The sequence below is a fragment of the Panthera leo genome, chromosome F3, assembly GCF_018350215.1.
Source record: "Panthera leo isolate Ple1 chromosome F3, P.leo_Ple1_pat1.1, whole genome shotgun sequence".
NCBI lineage: Eukaryota > Metazoa > Chordata > Mammalia > Carnivora > Felidae > Panthera > Panthera leo.
The window spans coordinates 20,547,087-20,564,984 of record NC_056696.1 but is presented as its reverse complement, the minus strand read 5'-3'; the positions used below and the strand labels follow the sequence as shown (position 1 = coordinate 20,564,984).

Here is a 17,898-nt window from a genome sequence, read left to right as displayed (position 1 = left end):
AAGTCCTTGCTCCCATTTTTATTTCATAGCTTAGGGATAGGATGAGGTCGTTAAGGGTGAAAAATGCAAACCCGTGTGGGTTGGCTGTCTTCAGGAAGGCGATACCCTCTGCGGTTAGACCATCCGCTATCAGAACCGCACCTGTCTTTTGTTATCCGTTTGGCTCTAAGAAATACAACCATATTGTGCATTGATGAAATGAAATGAAATCATCAGTGTTTCCTGCCTCTTGGATTTTGCTCTGATCACTGGTGTGCCCCTGTGAGGTGCTCTTGGCAGTCATCAGGCCATTAGAGTCACAGGTGTACGTCACAGTGAGCGGAGGCCCAGGTTCTGATTTCATCAGGACTAAAAGGCTCTCTAAACACAGCGCCAACAAAGAAGGGCAGCCAAGCAAATCCCAAGCATTGCTGCCAAACCCTGAACTGAAAGAGCAGCAAGGAAAGGTACCTTCCACGACCCTGTCCTTCCCCTACAGTTCCACTGGTACGTGGGGCTAGAGGTCGATGGCACAGTGGACGTGACTAACAAGACCGTGAACATCACAGCCAAGCAATGGTCAGTGGAGGTCACAAGCCAGACACATGCAGTGTGCTTTTCACAGTTACCCCCTCGGAGAATGCCCTCCTTTCCACGAGGAAAGGAGTAGACCCCATCATGCACTAGGTTGAGATCTGTCAAGCAACTGCACTAAGCACGCTAATACTTTGCTGGGTCGACACACTTATCACCAGTAAAAGAAAGGAAAAGTAACACTTAGGAACTCTTAATCTTTAAAAGGTAATGCGGAGCACTTTCCAATGACCCATTTTCCAGTACGTGCCTTGGCATTTCCAAAAGGTCAGAAGCCAGGAAATTCAACAGTTACTACAAACAAGTCCTTTACACTAGATTCAAGGTCTGCTTACCTGTGCATCAATTATTTTTTGCTTTGCATCAATAACGGCTTGCATCTCAGCGTGGTCCTTCTTCAGTTCCTCTTCCACAGCCATGAGCCTAGAATGTGCAGCGAGGAGACATGGACGTCAGAGAGAAGCCAGCTAACGTAGGGCGCAAGAAACCCACACTCAGCGGAGTCCAGATTCCACTCCTTCCCAGTAAGAGGCCCGTAATCACGCTTGCTTTCTTCTCTCCCGCCTTGGAAGAAGACATTCAAGGCTGACTTCTCTCCCTGTGACCAGATCCGTGAATTTTCACCTCCTCTGGAACAGTATCATCATTTCTTCCCTCTCCTCTGCCGGATCCTTCCCCCAGCACAGATTATTTCATCGCAAACTTTCAAACCAACCAACAAAAAGCTAACAACCCTCTCTTAATCTCAAGTTCCCCTGTAACAGCTGTCTCTTCTCTCCCCTGCTCAGCAGAGTTTCTCAAAGAGTGTGCGATGCTCAGTAGGTCGACTTTCTCTCTCGAACGCCACTCATACCTTAACCCACTGACGCTCAACTCCATGAAAATGCTCCACGACTGATAATTCCCTCCAGGCTTGTGAAACAACAAACCTTTTCTGTCTTTGATTTGATTGACCTCTCCGCAGCACTGGGCAGTACTGAAGCACAGTGGTTAGGAGCGTGGGCTCTGGAGCCTGACTGCCTGGCTTCAAATCCTGGTTGCCCTGCTAAATGACCTTGGGCAAGTGCCTTAACGGATTTGGTGCCTGTTCCTTTATGTGTAAAATGAAAATAATATCTGCCTCAGAGGCTGGCTTTCAATACATTTTTATTAACTGATTAAGCCAATTATTATTTATAAAGTACTTAAGAAGAATGCCTGGGGGCGCATGGGTGGCTCAGTTGGTTAAGCGTCTGACTTCGTCTCAGGTCATGATCTCATGGTTCGTGGGTTCGAGCCCCACATCGGGCTTTGTTCTGACAGCTCAGAGCCTGGAGCCTGCTTGAGATTCTGTGTCGCCCTCTCTCTCTCTGCCTCCTCCCTGCTTGTGCTCTGTCTCTGTCTGTCTCTCTCAAGATAAATAGACATTAAAAAAAAAAAAAAAAAAGGGACAGCCGGGTGGCTCAGTCGGTTAAGTGTCTGACTTTGGCTCAAGTCATGATCTCACAGTTTGTGGGTTCGAGCCCCGTGTCTGGCTCTGTGCTGACAGCTCAGAGCCTGGAGCCTGCTTCGGATTCTGTGTCTCTCTCTCTCTCTCTCTCTCTGTCCCTCCCCTGCCTGTGGTCTCTCTCTCTCTCTCTCTCTCTTTCTCTCTCAAAAATAAACATTAAAAATATTAAAAATGTAAAACAAACAAACAAACAAAAAAAGAAGAGTGCCTGGCCTGTGGTAGGTGCTTCGTGTTGGGTACAACCGACCCCTCCCCTCCATGTCCCTGGACATCCTTGGCACCGTCTCTTAGTTCTCTGGCCCCAAAGATATCCAGCGACACCCCCTTCCATGTCTCTGTACTCGGGAAAAACTAAGTCACTCTTGGACATTGAGTCGCTCCATTTCCGTTTTTTCTTTCCTAATTGTTACGACGAAAGAGAGGCAGACTACCTCTGTCTTCAAAGGACGTGTACTAAGGCCTCACGCTTGGCAAACGCGTCCCGGCCGTTTGTGCCCCCGAGCGGCCCACACCCTCCACCCGGCGACCGCCCGACCTGCTGATGATGCTTTTCATCTGGCTGTCCTTCTCCTCCTGCTGCCTGCGCAGGCGCTCCTCGCTGTCCTCCAGCCGCGCCTTGTACTCCAGCAGCAGCTTCTGCATCTGCTGCTCCTGCACCAGCAAGCGGCGCTCATACTCCTCCAGCCGCCGGCTGGACACTCGCAGGCGCTCCTTCAGCTTCGTGATTTCCTGCTCGTACTGGCGCAGGGAAGAGGCGCCAAACACACGGAGGGAAAGACTGCAGTTAACACGGGTTTTAGAAAGCAACGTAGCCGGACGCTGTCCGGGCTGCCACTCCCCGGGCCGCGAGTACTCTTTCAAATGATCAAAAGGCGCAACTGGGAAAGGAGCTCCGTCCTCCCTTCCCCTAGCGTCACATTTTGCATCTTCACTTGGCCCCTCAGATCTACACATTTATGTATCTCTTTCCACATTAAACTACCGGTTGCTACAAGCCACGTCCAATCTGTAACAAATGGGGGCAGGAGAAAAAAAAAAAAAAAAAAAAAAAAAAAAAAGAACCAGTACATAGAAGCCTGACGAATCACTTAAAATAAGCCAAAAGCCGGCTGTCTGCCAGAGGAGCGGTTTCTGGATCACCACCTGCACCCTAGGATCTCCGACATAGCCTGGCTCAGCAGACCGTCATGACTTCACTCTACCAGAATCAGCCCTTCAGAGAACAGGCAACATTTCTACAATGTTACGCTACTGAATCAATAAACAGAATCGGAAACAGCAAAGTAAGCTGTTGCCGCTCTCTCCCCGACTGTCGACTGTCGGAGTATAAAATATTCAGGTCACAAGCACTAAGCCAAAGGCCTACACACTCTCCAGGGCTGACGAATACTGAATCTTGGCCCATTTTCATGATGTGGTTCATCTGCTCAATTTGGTACTGCTTCCTGGAACTCGTTTGTCTGTTTTCTCACTAACGCTTTATATAAATTTATGTAAACTAAAGCTTTATATTACAAACTATCATTCAATTGGTTACATGGCCCCTTTCTATACTGATATTGCAGTGGCTGGGGTCTGAGTATACTGGAACGTCACATCTCTAGGTGAAGTGAGACGCATAGGATTTCTCGTATATGGTCTACCTCAATTCATGATAAATCCCTACGGTGCTGTGTAAGATGCAATCTATTTTCACATAATATCAATTTAATGGACGATCAAGCAGTTAGCTTCTGCTTACCCAACCTCACGATCCTAAACTGTATTTGTTAATCCAGAGGTCAAAGATGACAGTTTTAATGACAGTATGAAAAGGGAGACTGCATCAATAAGCATATTTTAGGATTCTGTGTGTGATTTTCGGATTTTAACATCATGCTGATAAGTAACCAGTTGTGTGGTTGTTAATGAAATGAGAGAATGCCACACATGGGTCAAGGTTCTTGATGATCCCTTCTTCCCGTGTCAACTTTTCCTCAAAACAAAACAGAAATAATAGATAATGTCCGCTTAAAAATCAATATAAAACTGGAAGTTCTTTATCCAGAAAAAGCAAAAAGAAGAAGAAGTAAAAAAAAAAAAGACAAAATCATTAACAAGACATGGAAAGGAAGTCTGGTCCAAGGGTAATTTTGGCCTTGGTTGAAGACTAGCAACAGGTTTATAGAAACACTAAATATTCACCTACAATGATAAGAAATGAACAGTAGAACGTTTTGCAAATTAAGTTAACCTACATAAAAGGAAAATGAAATCTCCCACCCCAGGCTGCTGGACATTTGCTGCAGATTTTCGCACACGGACACTACTGAACTGTCATACAGATACGGATATGATGGATAACATAAGATATGGAGTTGACACTGTTGGGGGTGAAGAGCTCAAGTTCGTGGCTAGACAACCCCTCGGATGGGCTCTCACTGTGGGGCCAGCAAGTTAGTAAAGATGGGCGAGTCCTACCTTCTCAGCATGCTTGGATTCATCTTGATTTTGCTCAGTTTCTTCCACATCCTCTTCATATTGTCCATTGTTCAGAACCCAGGCTGCTGTCCTCTCTACTGGGGACATTGTGGCAGAGTCCACAGGTGATTGAACCTGCATCAGAAACACTTATTAGCATCTCCCCAAACAGCTCGTCCACTAGTTAGGTTTCACAAAGGGTGTTCCTCTTGGAGGTCATAACAGTGATCTAATAAATGCTCTCAGTTCTAAGTAATATTTTATTAATGACAAGGCTGGAGGTGAAGAATAAGAATATCTCCTTGTAGAAGAATACACTATTCTGAATAGAAATTCCTATGCATCACATCCAAGAAAAGAGAGCCACAGCCTTAAAATTGTTCATTACTCCAGTGGTTCAATTACCAATGAAATTACAATGATGACAGAATGAGAGAAAAGGCATGACTCAATGGTTGGCTGCTCAGCTGAGGAAATGGCTGTTTAATCCAGAGACGAACAAACTCACAAGGTACCCATTTATGTATCAGAATGCCAAATCCTTAATTTTCACATTAATCATTTAGAGAAAGAGAAAAAACAAGTGATGTTGGTCATTTTTACAGAGCGTGGACTTCTTAATGAGTTAACACCACTCAGAAGTCTATATTTTAGACCAGACAGTTTCTTGAAGAATACAGGATCAAAACAAAAGATATTGGATTCGTTTAAGGGATATTTCAATCCAGTTAGGATAGCCAGATAAAGTGCCCTTTTCCAATACTGATACACTAGAGTGATAGGAATTCTGATCTTAAGTAGCTACTCTGCCATTTAAACAGTCCCTTAATCTCTTCAATACTCTTTTCTTAATCTCACCGATTAGATATTACCACCATCACCATCACCACCCATCCTAGTATCTCATAGGGAGTTGTAGGGATTGAGTCATATAATGTATGTGAAGTTCTTTGCAAACTACAGAGTACTACAGAGCTTGGATATTATCATATTGATGTTTAGAAAACTAGCATTGGATACTACAATTTATATTAGCTTACTTAACGTTAGTACTTTCTCTACAATGCTAGAAATATAAAACGAATTCTTTTTCTCCAGTATGCTTGAGAGAGAAAGAGAACAAGGGAGGCAGGAAGGGAGAGAGAGAGATAGTGCGGGAACAAAGCACTATCATATGTGAGTCAGCTCTGTATGGGAGAGAAAATTCCCTTCAGTTATGGGATTATGGAGCATTGGTCCTCAAAATAGAAACCTATTTTAATTCTAAAAAGGCTATCTAACTTAAGATTATCTTTATGTCATTCTGAAGTAGAATCCAGTTAAACTCTAAATCGACAGCTATTTTAAAAGAACGGGTATTTTGATGACTTTGCAATTTAGAAAGACTAGATGAAAAATACTGGCTGCAGAGACTAAAAGGTTATCAAAGACAGGTTGGGATAAACTGCAAAATACACAAAACAAGTAATATGAGGGTGTTTCTTAAAGGTTTGAAGCAGAACCTGGTCTGGCTGATTTACAAAGAGATTACAGATGTACATCAGTAAAAAGCGGCATCACGCCTGATGCACACATAAGCAGTTGTTAATGGACTTCGAGCTAGAAGTTCCTCCTTTAAAATCAATTTCTCCACTGTGTCAAGGAGCATGTAAACATGTCTCCATCTCCACTCTGGTATGTAGGTTATGTTTCTTATACTTCATTCATTTATCACTTTATTATTTTTGTCATAACATTTCACTGATATATTATTAATCATCTTTTTAAAAAGACCTTTTCCAGTTAGCTAAGTCCTTATGCTAAACAATAATATCAGTAAAATCATGACTTTGAGGTTATATATTTATAAATATTATTAATATTGATAGTCATATATTTTTCTAATATGTGTTAAAATAATTAATTACATGAGTAATTAAACAGACATCATGTATACTTAAATAGTTTTGAGCATCACACTTTAGAAATACTGGCCTATAGGACAGAGGACAGAGTATCATCTATAGTGGAAGGTAGTAATTATCCACATGAAAAATTATTATAAGAAGCAAATGAGTCCACATGGAAAAGCATTTTGTAAATGGCAAGGTACTTTACACACACATGCACACACACACATTAGTTCTCCCCCTGCTGGACTTTAAAAGCAGAGCACAATAAACTGCTTCACCATTGGCAGAGAAAAATAGTTTTACAAGAGGTTTAGGGTTTTTTTTTGTTTTTTTGTTTTTTTTTTTTTTGATATATATACACCTGAAAGGCAAAAGAATGCGGTTATGGGTTTGAAAAAATTAATAGAAAGCCAATATTTAAAGGAGACAAATGCCTTTTTAATTTCATGATCTTATCACTTTAGCACACAGGGCAGAGAAAAGCTGCTTTTCTGTGAAACCAGGATTTTCTATTCAGTAGCAGTTTGAGATAAAGCAGGTACTAAAACTAATAACAACTTTACTGTTTGGAATTTGTTACTTCAAGGCAGCTAATTCAATAGCTTTCCGTTTTATCTAGTTAACAAGATGTTGCTTGAATGAACTTTCTTTCCCTGTAATTTGTTATGGGCTATCTATTTATTGGGTGCCTATACACGCACACTAAAGATATTCCTAGAACACACTAAGGAGCGATCTCAGCCCCTAAAAGGGTATTAAAACAACGACTCCTTAGCACAATCTAGGCTTTGACTAGTTGTAAAACGAGCTTGGCTCATTCCACTGGTGATGGTGGTACTACCATATCTTCAGAAAGACTAAGAATGTCCAATGAATTTTAAGAGATTGTATGATAGAAATGGGCATTTAGGTCTATTCCTATTGTACTGGTTAATTCTGATTTTCAACCACTTCCTAATATATCCAAGCACTCTGCATAGCAGTAGGTGGTCAATAAGTGTTGAAAAGAATATTAACTATTCCTTGTATTCATAGTAAAACATTTAAAGAACAGAAAAGTAATATTGAACACATCAAAAATAGAGGTGGTTTTTTGGTTTCTTTATTTTAAAAACTATATACCGTCTCTTACATTTTTTTCTATTGGTCTCGTGTGCGCTGGTCTTATTTCCCAATTAGATCATCAATCCTTGAGGCAGGGTACCATATTATATATAGCATTCTTTGAATGGTAGTGACTATGTAATTGCATAATAGATGCTCAATAAAATATTATTCACTTATGAATACTCTGGTTCTCTTTAGAATTCATTACTAAAGTATAATGTATTACTAAGAGAAAGCTAATGTATGTATGTCTTTTCCTCTAATCCTTTGGAAGTGCATCAAAGGCTTTTTCTTCAATGATTGTTGCATCTCCTTTACAAGCTGGCAAAGATAGCAAAATTTATTACCTCTAGTTTATAGTCAAAGAGATTGGGAAAAGATGTTGGTAAGTGCTTCAAATCCCATTTTGCTTAGCTATAGCCTTAGGAAGAGTATTTGTATCCACTGACTTTCAACAGCGGATCATTAAAGAAAATGAAGGATGAAAAAGACAAAAAGAAAAGCAGCAGGATTTCCTACCAGGACTGTCTCCCCTTTGAGATACAGCTGTATAGGGTTTCTCTGGGGAAAAATACCAATGCTTTAGGGCAAAAGGGCCTGAGATGGCAGTTTCTCCGAGCCTATAATTAGTCATAGCCTGGCTATGCTGAGGACAACGAACAGGCCAGTTCCCTGTCCCTTGCTAGTATTTACTAGATATAAATAAGACTCGTTGGTTTCAGCTTCTCCAAAGTCTGCACCAGTCAGGTTCAGTCAGGTTCTCATAATGAATAGCACTTCTGCGGTCTACACCAAAGAAAGGGCTGACTAAACAAGTATACTCTGAGGGTTCTTGAAGAGGTTGGTTAGGAGAGGGTTCAACATATCTGAGTGTGAAAGCTGGAGCATCATTCCAACAGGCTTGTCAGATACCTATTTTAAAAGTCTCTTCAAATTTGAATTTTTGAGGTTATGTAACACGCTATATCTGAACACATACATTATACATACAGTCTATTATACACAGGGAGTACACAATACATGGAAAACAAAACGGACAGGGAAATGAGAGGGGGGAACCCAAAGAGAGGCTGAGAAGGGTAAAAAAAAATTGAAGGCAGCTTCCCGAAAAAAAGAAATCTCTTCTCTGTAGATTGTTTCACTAGGATTTTGTTTCCTTCCTACTCAGTACGTACATGGAGAAGACCAAAGCTAGTAAGCCTGCCAACAATGGCCGCTCCTTTGTGCTAAGATACAGATGGAATTTGCATGGGACAAAGCCGCTGATAATTACACACGCCTACAGAACAATCCCCACAAAGAGATCCTCTAGTTTTTGGGAGAGAAGAATTCCCCAACACAATTTGCAATTACAATATGTAAAGGAATTTGCCAAAAATGCGCTGATTATGTAGAAATTCAGAGGCTTCACGGGAGAGGAGAAAAGCAAGAAACAGAAAGATAAGGAATAGAAAATAACAACATAAGTTTGAAAGAATAAACCATCTGCATAGAAAGAGCGAGTGTAGAAAAACCAGAAACTTGAGCAATAAAAATAGGGTGATTTATGCTTTAACTGATACGATGGTGGCACTACCAGCGAAGGCATAAACAGAGGTGAATATTTAAAGCCGTGTGAGGCCACTTCATGGTGTCTGTGCCTCATGTGCCAATATAACACAGGCATACCCCAGTTCATTCATGGCTGTGGCACAAAACGTTTTTAAGTTGGTTGTTGGGAGACCATATCCATTTCCTACCTCCCATCTACCCAAGACAGCCTTCTCTTCACCCAGAGAAACTGTACTAACTGCTTGTGTGACAGGTGCTACATTTTCTTATACTTGAGTATTATAAATGATACCTGGTTCCAGATGATCACTCAGAAGGCTATTTAATTTAAAATATTTATAAACCATCAGTCTGAGTCACACACCCTGACAACTGAGGACTATATCAAATAGGGGAAGGGGTTAGCATTCCTTTTTTCTGTCCAGGGCTGGGCCCGAGCCAGCTTTTGAAAAGCAGGTTGGAGGGCCCTTTCCGTTGTCCTGTCCCTCTCTGCCAATCTGAGATTCTTCTCATGTTCAGGGCCCCCATGCTGCATTTAGACCCCTGAGTGGATGTCTGCCTCCACCCAGCACTCCATCTCCAAAATTCCTTATCTTTCTTTTCTCCTCTCAGTAAACACTTCATTTCTCTGAAAGTGGTTGGCCTCAACTAGAAGCTAGCATAAAAGCAACATGTGGATAAGACCACAATAAGGTAAGAAGGACTGCCTTCCAACAAACAGATTAAGAGAATATATATGACACAATTTGACATACTTATGAAAGATATAGCGACGCATAAGCATTTTCATTGTATCTACTCTTCTTTCCTTCTCTTTAGATGAAAATGCTTATTAAATCAAACGAGTTGGTGAAATTTGGGGAAATATAAGCCAAATAAAAATGAAAAATTTAAGACTGAAGGAAAACTTTATTTCTCTGGAAAGAAGGACCTACCGGGAGGCTCTGCCTAGGAAGCTGGCTGCGGGAAGCAACTTAAGTTAGTCGTACTTTTCAACTCTGCCTTTACCTCTGTATCCCAGGATTCTGTCAATGTTCTAATTTTGTTATTTTTTTTAAACAGTAACGATCAAGCTAGGGGCAAGGGCTCTGATCACAGCAGAGTAGTGGCAGAAACAGCCAAATCGGTAAATGCCTACCTATAAAGAGCAAATATATTAAAAAGATACATTGGGGTTTTATGGCAGTCTCCTCTGACCAGTGGTCTCGCTGACAAAAGGATGTGTCATAGAACTCTTCCAATCACAAAGCTCCCTAGTACTCATATAGTATGATCAGGTTTCAAAGAAAGGTCAGCAAATACAAAGTTGAAAAATCTTTTTTAGATGAAAGATTAAATATATACCTACACATGATTTCCTCAGGTTATTAGTTTGTTTCAAAAAGCAAAATATGTATCGGTGCCTGAAAATGTATTCGGTAGGGAAGACACGAGTGATCAAATTCTCGGGAAAACTTATTTGTCAAGAAAGAAGTCCAGGAGTCTTAAGACTGGGTGTGACACTAGCTGAGCTTACCCATGCAAATAGAAATAGAAGGGATTCGGAAATGTTTACAGCACTGTCAACCGCCTGTGTTTCTATCTTTTTACCTGTCTCCTTTACCTTGTCTTTATAGGTGCTCAGTTGTTTATTTTTCTAGTCATTTCCAGGAAAAGGCACAGGGGACTTATAATTTCCAGAGGGAGGTGGGGGATGGAATAGAGAGCAGTTACATTAAATGTTTGACTCGGAACGCGAAAGTTTATTCTGGAAACTGTAGGGGAAAAAAATTGAGGATTCAGGGTCCGGATTCCCAAAATATATTATGGTTCATCTGGCCTATAGGTTTCACAGTGTATGTGTTCTAATTATTCATGCAACACCGATCTGTTCCCAGTGCACACATAGGTAGTGGCTCAGCTGCTCGAAGGGAAGGAAAAGCTCTTTGTGTGGTTGATAGTCTCCTGAGGGTAATGAGTCAAGCTACTTTCTGCAGCCTCACCTAAGCAGAAGCCTCCCAGACCTTGCGTTTCCTCTCTCCATCTAAAAGTTGGAGAAAACGGGGCTCCTGGGTGGCTCAGTCGGTTAAGGGTCCGACACCGGCTCAGGTCATGATCTCATGGTTCGTGAGTTCAAGCCCTACATCAGGGCTCCACACTTACGGTACAGAGCCTGCTTGGGATTCTCTCTCTCCTTCTCTGGTCCTTTTTGTACGCATGCGCGCGCGCGCGCACACATACACACACACACACACACACACACACACACACACACACACATTCTCTTTCAAGATAAATAAACAAGCACTAAAAAAAAGTTGCAGAACATATTTTTAAGTGGAAACGTTGATAGAAATTGGATTTCCTAATGATTTATATACAAAGAACCAGGGAAACAGTTGGATAAGTGGAAGCCACACCCCTCCAGCTCTCCCCCCTACCTGCTGTGTTTGTTGTCTCTGGATCGCTCTCACTTTGGGAACAGGGCTCTCTCTGGAGGAGGAAGACTGCTGCCGGGACCGGCTCCCATTCTGCACAGGTTCGGCCATGAGGGCTGCAGAGGCCACCGACATGCTCCCCGTGCTACGTAAGGAAGCACTATGTGGCAGGGATGGCGGGGCTTTGGCTCGGGCACCTAACCCAGCCTGGTCCATTTTCCGGATCTGGGCCTGCCCGGTACTATTCTGCCGTGGCAGAGCAAGAGGTATGTGTCTGTCTGGCACAGTATGCCGCCTGGAGAAATCCTCGCTCTGGGTGCTGCGTTTGGTGAAATCTTCCATGCTGCTATTGCTGGGCCCGCTGAGTTTGAAATCCTCACTGTTACTTTGGCTTCTGGAACTGGCAGTGCTTAGGTTCTCCAAACTGGAATCCACAGAGGCCTTTGGCATTGCCGGAATTGGGTTATTGAGGTGATAGACAGGGTTCTGGAATGACAAGGGCTGGAGGCTGCCTGGCTGGTTCAAGGCCGGGTGCAGGGGCCTTCTCACTTGGGGTGCGCTCTGGGGAGTGCTCTGGGTTTCCCGCAGTTGTTTGATGCTGGCCACCTGGGTTATGGAAAGCTGGCTTCCAGTTAAGCGCATAGGCACATCGAGCATGACAGGTGCGTGCTCCACCTGAGCAGCGTGAGTGTCCTGAAGGTCCATGAGGGAGATGCTCCGACCGTTAGGAAGGCTACTTTCCTTCTCATCCTTTTCAGAGTAAGTCATGCTCTGGGAGGACGCTTGCTGCACCAGCAGTAATGTTTTCCCTCTGAAGTAGCTATCAGTGTTGTCCTGGCTTGGAGATTTTAGTTTATGCAAATCACTGTGGAAAAGGAGAGGACCCTTAATTACTCCTGGGGCAAATTCAAAACAGTTTTTTTCAACCCAGGCATATGAACATTCCAAAGGCTCACAGTCCCAATGTGGACACTTACATTGGTTTCTAAACCCAGATTTCATCGTTACAATTCTTTAAAATCCAAAATTTTTAGTTTCTCTCCAAAGGTGGGGAATAACGCTGTGCTTACCTCTCCATCATTGTCTTCAGTTTCTGCTAGAATTCTAGTCATATCCTAGTTAGGCTTTAAACCCTCCCAAATATTCTGATTCACAGTTAATTGCTTCTGTCTAAACCTTCAAGAGGAGGAAGCAGGGCTGAGGTACAACCAAAGGGTCACTGCTAAAGGCCCAAGTCTTGCCAATCCAGAAAAGAGGGTCAGTGTGAGCATCAACGTTGTATCTGCCTATCCGGCTGACACCGCCAGCCATAAAGTGATTTTAACGGAGGTTCTCCAGAGTTTTGAGTGCTACAATATATGGAAATAGAAATTTCAAAGCCCTTAATCTTCCATTAAGCCGGACCTAGATTTTGAAACAATGTTTGCTGAACATATTATAACTCTACAATATCACTGTAGAAAATAAGAATCCTAGATCCTGTGTATTATTAGGACAAACAATTGGATTTATCTCAACTCAGATGTTTTTTCCAACTGATCATGACTTTCAAGTTATAAATTCAACAAATAAATAGATTTCTGCCAAGTCTCTAAACATCACCTCTCTCTGAGACAACGGTTTATTTAAATTCTCTGTTTCATACCTGTCAGTGGGGTCTTCGAATATTTTCTGCAGCCCAGAGGAGAGGCTTCCACTGACATTTGGACTGGAGTTATGCTCAGTGAAGCGTCTTAGTTGCTGTTGTATTGGTGTAGGATTAGTCAGAGACTTGGTAATATCAGCAAGAACTCGAGGGAGAGGTCCCAATTTTGCCACGGTCGCCTGTAGGAAGGAATTTTCACCCTAATTGGATAATAAGCATTGCGACATCCACCAAGGATTGTTTTTGGGACAACGATGCCCATTGATGGAGGGGTGTAGGTTGGAGGGAAGGGTAGGTGTTTGCATATGGGAGTGGCAGGTTCATAATGCATTGTTATGGAGCAGCAGAACCATGGCGTCGAGATGAATGGAGGAGGCGAAACAAGGTGCAGCAGACATCGAGGAAAGAAAGGAAATAGAAATTAGGATTATGCAAATAAAAATTAAAAGACATGCTCAAAACAACCAAACTATTGCCATTCCAACTAAAATAGGCATGCAAAGCAAACTAAATCTTTGGAAGGCTAGTAGATCAAGGTGGGGGAGGGTAGGGGAAGAACCAAACACCTTCTAACCAAAGGACTTCGAGACCAGAGGATCGGCTAGTGTGATGAAACTTCCAAAGAAAAGGCATCATGTGAGAAAAGAAATGCATGCCAACATACAGGAAGGTGTTGCATTCAGGGGTCTGGAGCACTGCAGGGAACACAGATGATATACTGCCATCTACTATCCCATTTCCTTTAGGGAACTCTGACCTATTGTCAACTGGGTTTGCATCAGCAAGACAATCTTTTTTTTTAAACAGCAAAAGCAGGTAAACTCTGTGAGATATGTCTAGATTTACCCCTGGTTTCCAGGACTAAACACAGATTAAAAAGGACAAAGCAAGTTTACATAGCAAAGCCTGTTGAAAGGACCTCAGCCCAAAATCAACCAGGCCTATTTCACAGGATTACTGTATCCGCATCCCACCGATGCAGTTATTCAACAAAGAGTAACTTTTTAGTATTGGATTTATCCATCTCAATCATTTTTTTCTTTGGGGGAATTCTTATTCTTATGGAGTCCTTTGGGACCCTTCAACTCTAGGGCAGTTCTACAAGACTGCCTCTGGGTCTCCTTTGTCTTCTCAACAACCAAGTCTCTTCAACTCTGCTCCAATGGGTAGAATGGGCACTCAAACGCCACCTCAAGAATAGCCTTTACCTGCTCAACTTTCTTGAGCCATGATTTGTATTCAAGGAATTTACCTCAGCATAGCTGCAACTCAAAATCTAGCTAGTATTCCTACAAGTGAAGAAGGGGCCCTCAAGAATAAGAGTTTACTATTTTACAAATGGTAGGACACCCTACCATTTACATTGCCTCAGGAAAGCGGTCTTTATTAATAGGTTTTACTCCCCTCCCCCATTTTATCGGTACAACATTTTTAAGGATAATAGGAAAGTGGAGGAAAACAAATACATTCTTATCACAAAAAAATAACTTTGCTTTTGAAGTTATTCTAACATACCACCACACCTATTTATGAAGTACCTGTAGCAAACAAAAACATCAATAAATAATTATTGTGATAAACCTAGCCAGAGTCTAAGACTACTTTCCATTATAAATTCGATTCCTCTTTGAAAAATTCCAGAAGGAAGCAAATGATTGGCATGGTATGTATTTAGTTACTAATATGGTATATAACAAGATTCTGAGCTTATACTCAGAAGATAAATGATGAAAAAGAGTATTTTCTGTTTTTAAAATTCACATCTGTAGAGAAAGAAAACATCAGGATTTTCAGATCCCATGCAACTCCGTAGTACTAATAGTTACATCGAACCTTCTGACTTGCAGAATAAAAAAAAAATCTCATGAGTTAAACCACTTAAACATAATAGTCTCAATATTTTTCCAAGTCCACACTTTTGTTAGGATTATTATGAGGTTTTATCTCATCCTGCTTATACATGAATAAACCTGCGTATGGCAATATTTGATGTTAGTTTCCAGGCAAGGTTTTAGACATGCTATATACATGTTATATACATGTATGTATGTATTTATAGAAATATATACTCCATTAATTCAGCTAATTTCTTAAAAATATATGTGAATAATCTCATGGCTTTCTAGAAGTTCCTGGTTTGGAGGGCACGCATTTGATGCAGAATTGATAGCTATTTACTCCCAGACTTCTAGCACAAAAGGTCGTTTTCGACTAGCAGGAAGCGTGAAGGCTGTCACTCTGTGGATACTTTCCAGAATCCAGGTACATTAACGTTCTCTATCTCCCATCTCCCATTATGCTTCCAGCCTACTTTACCTTATCAAGTTGGGAAACTACTTCCCACAGTAAGGAATGCAAAACTGAAAGCTCTCGGCCCAGATCAATGTAACCATCAAAGCCTGGCGTGTTCGAGATGGTGTCCGGATTAGAGATCTCCAAAAGAAAGCGCTTCATTCCACCCCATTCATGTTCTAAAAAATCATTCATGAATGCCATGTATTCTTCTTTGTTACCAAATCTGAAGTAGAGGGAGAGAAAATGAGAAAGGACATATTCAGGAAAAGAGATGTCTGAGTTGACTTTACACTGAGCTTTAAATTTTTTATTTTTATTTTGGGGAGGTAAGTGACTAATTTATAATCTGCTAAGTGATAAATGCTAAAACATACTTTCCTAATACTGATGTAACAATCAAATACTTTGCATAGCCTTCTAGTCTCTGTTGGCGAAAGCTAACTCTCTTTTTTCTGGTATCTAGAGCTCTCTGTAAATAACCTTCGTTTGCCTACCACATGCTCATCGGTACAAACCTTCAATATTGCTAGCTTCTTCAGAGTCTTCTGAATATATGCCGCTTCTCCAAGCCTGTGTGCACTGCATGCTATTTATTTTTGCTAGAGAAGAACCTCTCTTCTTTGCCCATCTAAATTCTAGGTATCTTCAGCCCAGAAAATTTCTTTCAAAATAAGCTAGAAGTAATTTTTAGCAGAATTAGCTCAAATATGGGTAAATATGTCTATTTCTGTGCTGCTGTAAATATAGGGTACACAAAGTTAAAATAGTACACTTCCAAAAGGCCAATATTTACACTAGAAAACAATCTGTCTCATTGAAGTTCCACTTTCTTCCTTCAATACGCTGCTAATAGAGAATCTTGTCTTTTTTGGAAACAATGAAAAGTGGCAAGAAAAGAGTGTGAGTGGACACACTCTACCACCCAAACATAGCTGCTGTTTACATGTGAGTGCATTTCCTCCCCAATGGTTTTCTAACTCCCTTTTTAAAAAATTTTAAACCTATATAAAAGTTGAAAGAATATACAACAAACAACCATATGCCATTCCTCTACATTAACCCACTGCGAACATTTTGCCAAGTTTGCTTTCACTTTCTCTCTACATACTTTTTTTTTTTTTCCTGAACCATTTTAAACTAAGTTGCAGACATAAACTCTAAATACATTAGCACTCATTTCTTCAGAATAAGGAACATCTCTTACATAAACCAATGCTATTATCACGCTAAAACTTTTAAATCATCTTATATATAGTCCACATTTAATTGTCCCCAAAATGAATTATAGATTTTTTTTTCCCAGTTCAGATCCAGTTAAGATTCAAGCATTGCAGTCTTTTAAAATCTAGAATAGTCCCTCTCGATCTTTTCAATTTTTCATGACATTGACTTTTTTCTTTGAAGGGGCCAGGCCAATTGTCTTAGATAATGTAACCACTGAGTTTGTCAGATGGTTTCTCCTAACGTTTTATACTTTAGTTTTTGTATTAACATATTTCTGGAATAACAGCATATGTATCTTCTAGTATCCTTTTTCTTTTTTGCTAAAGTTTTGAATAGCACTTTCCATATAGTATAATTGTATCTGCATCATTTTCCATATTATTGGACATTTTTGGTGAACACTGTAATGGCTGCAAATATTCTACTGAATGCATGTACCATAGGTTACTGAACCATTCGTCTGTAAAGTGAATATTAAGCTGTTTCTTCTTTCTTCTATGTTGAATACCACCATAACGAAAATCTTGTAATACGAGTGATGAGGCTCCCCACCCCCATCCAGATTTTAGGTGTCACGTATTTTTTTTAAACAATGTTTTTAAAAGTGCTTATAGCAGTGACACCTACTTGGCAAAGTTAGCCAGGTTCTGAATGACCTTGGCAATTAGAGTCAGAGTCCGAGACGTGCGGTCATCAGGATACTCTTGCATCAGGTTGAAAAGACTGGGAGACATAATGGCTGGGCACAGAAAACGCAGAAATAACGAGGCACTGATGAGCCGCTCGCTGATGTCCTGCTTGCCACGGTTCAGGCACTGCTGCTTCCATGACGCAAACACTTCTTTCAACTCACGAGGGAAAACACTGGGGAAGGAAAAAAGATCAAAACCTCTAAATACAAAAGTACCATAACCCAAGAAGACACAAGTGATCCCATCTGGCCCAACACACCTGCTCTAGAGCCAGGCTAAGAGGAGAGCCTAGTGGAGAGAATTCTGCCTGATTCGTGGCTTCGAGTTGGTGGAAAATTCACGGAAGCCCAGATGGAGACTGGAAACCCACAGCCATAAAACTCAGGGATTAGTGTAAATTTAGTTTTGCAACGTAGGAAAATGGCATGAGGCTCCTGACTGAACCATCTGGTTTAATAGAGCTTACCATAATCTCTCTAAAGAGCGTTCTTCAAAACTTCCAAAATCTCACCAATTGCAGGGGTTGGAGCGATGATCAAAAATCATTAACACA

At 41.3% G+C, this 17,898-nt stretch overlaps 1 protein-coding gene across 6 annotated transcripts in view; it reads right to left on the bottom strand.

The window, feature by feature from the left end:
• Window positions 1–17,898, bottom strand: part of RASAL2 (RAS protein activator like 2) — a 348,451-nt gene that overhangs the window by 5,709 nt on the left and 324,844 nt on the right. For 4 of the 6 annotated variants that reach the window (XM_042925859.1, XM_042925862.1, XM_042925857.1 and 1 more), the window contains 7 exons: window positions 17,281–17,517; window positions 15,451–15,652; window positions 13,135–13,334; window positions 11,493–12,354; window positions 4,523–4,657; window positions 2,598–2,800; window positions 909–996 (listed from right to left, as the gene is read on the bottom strand). In XM_042925859.1, the coding sequence (XP_042781793.1) occupies window positions 909–996; window positions 2,598–2,800; window positions 4,523–4,657; window positions 11,493–12,354; window positions 13,135–13,334; window positions 15,451–15,652; window positions 17,281–17,517 (1,927 nt within the window). The remainder of the gene's footprint in view (window positions 1–908; window positions 997–2,597; window positions 2,801–4,522; window positions 4,658–11,492; window positions 12,355–13,134; window positions 13,335–15,450; window positions 15,653–17,280; window positions 17,518–17,898) is intronic. The other 2 variants (XM_042925863.1, XM_042925858.1) reach the window with 1 other exon arrangement.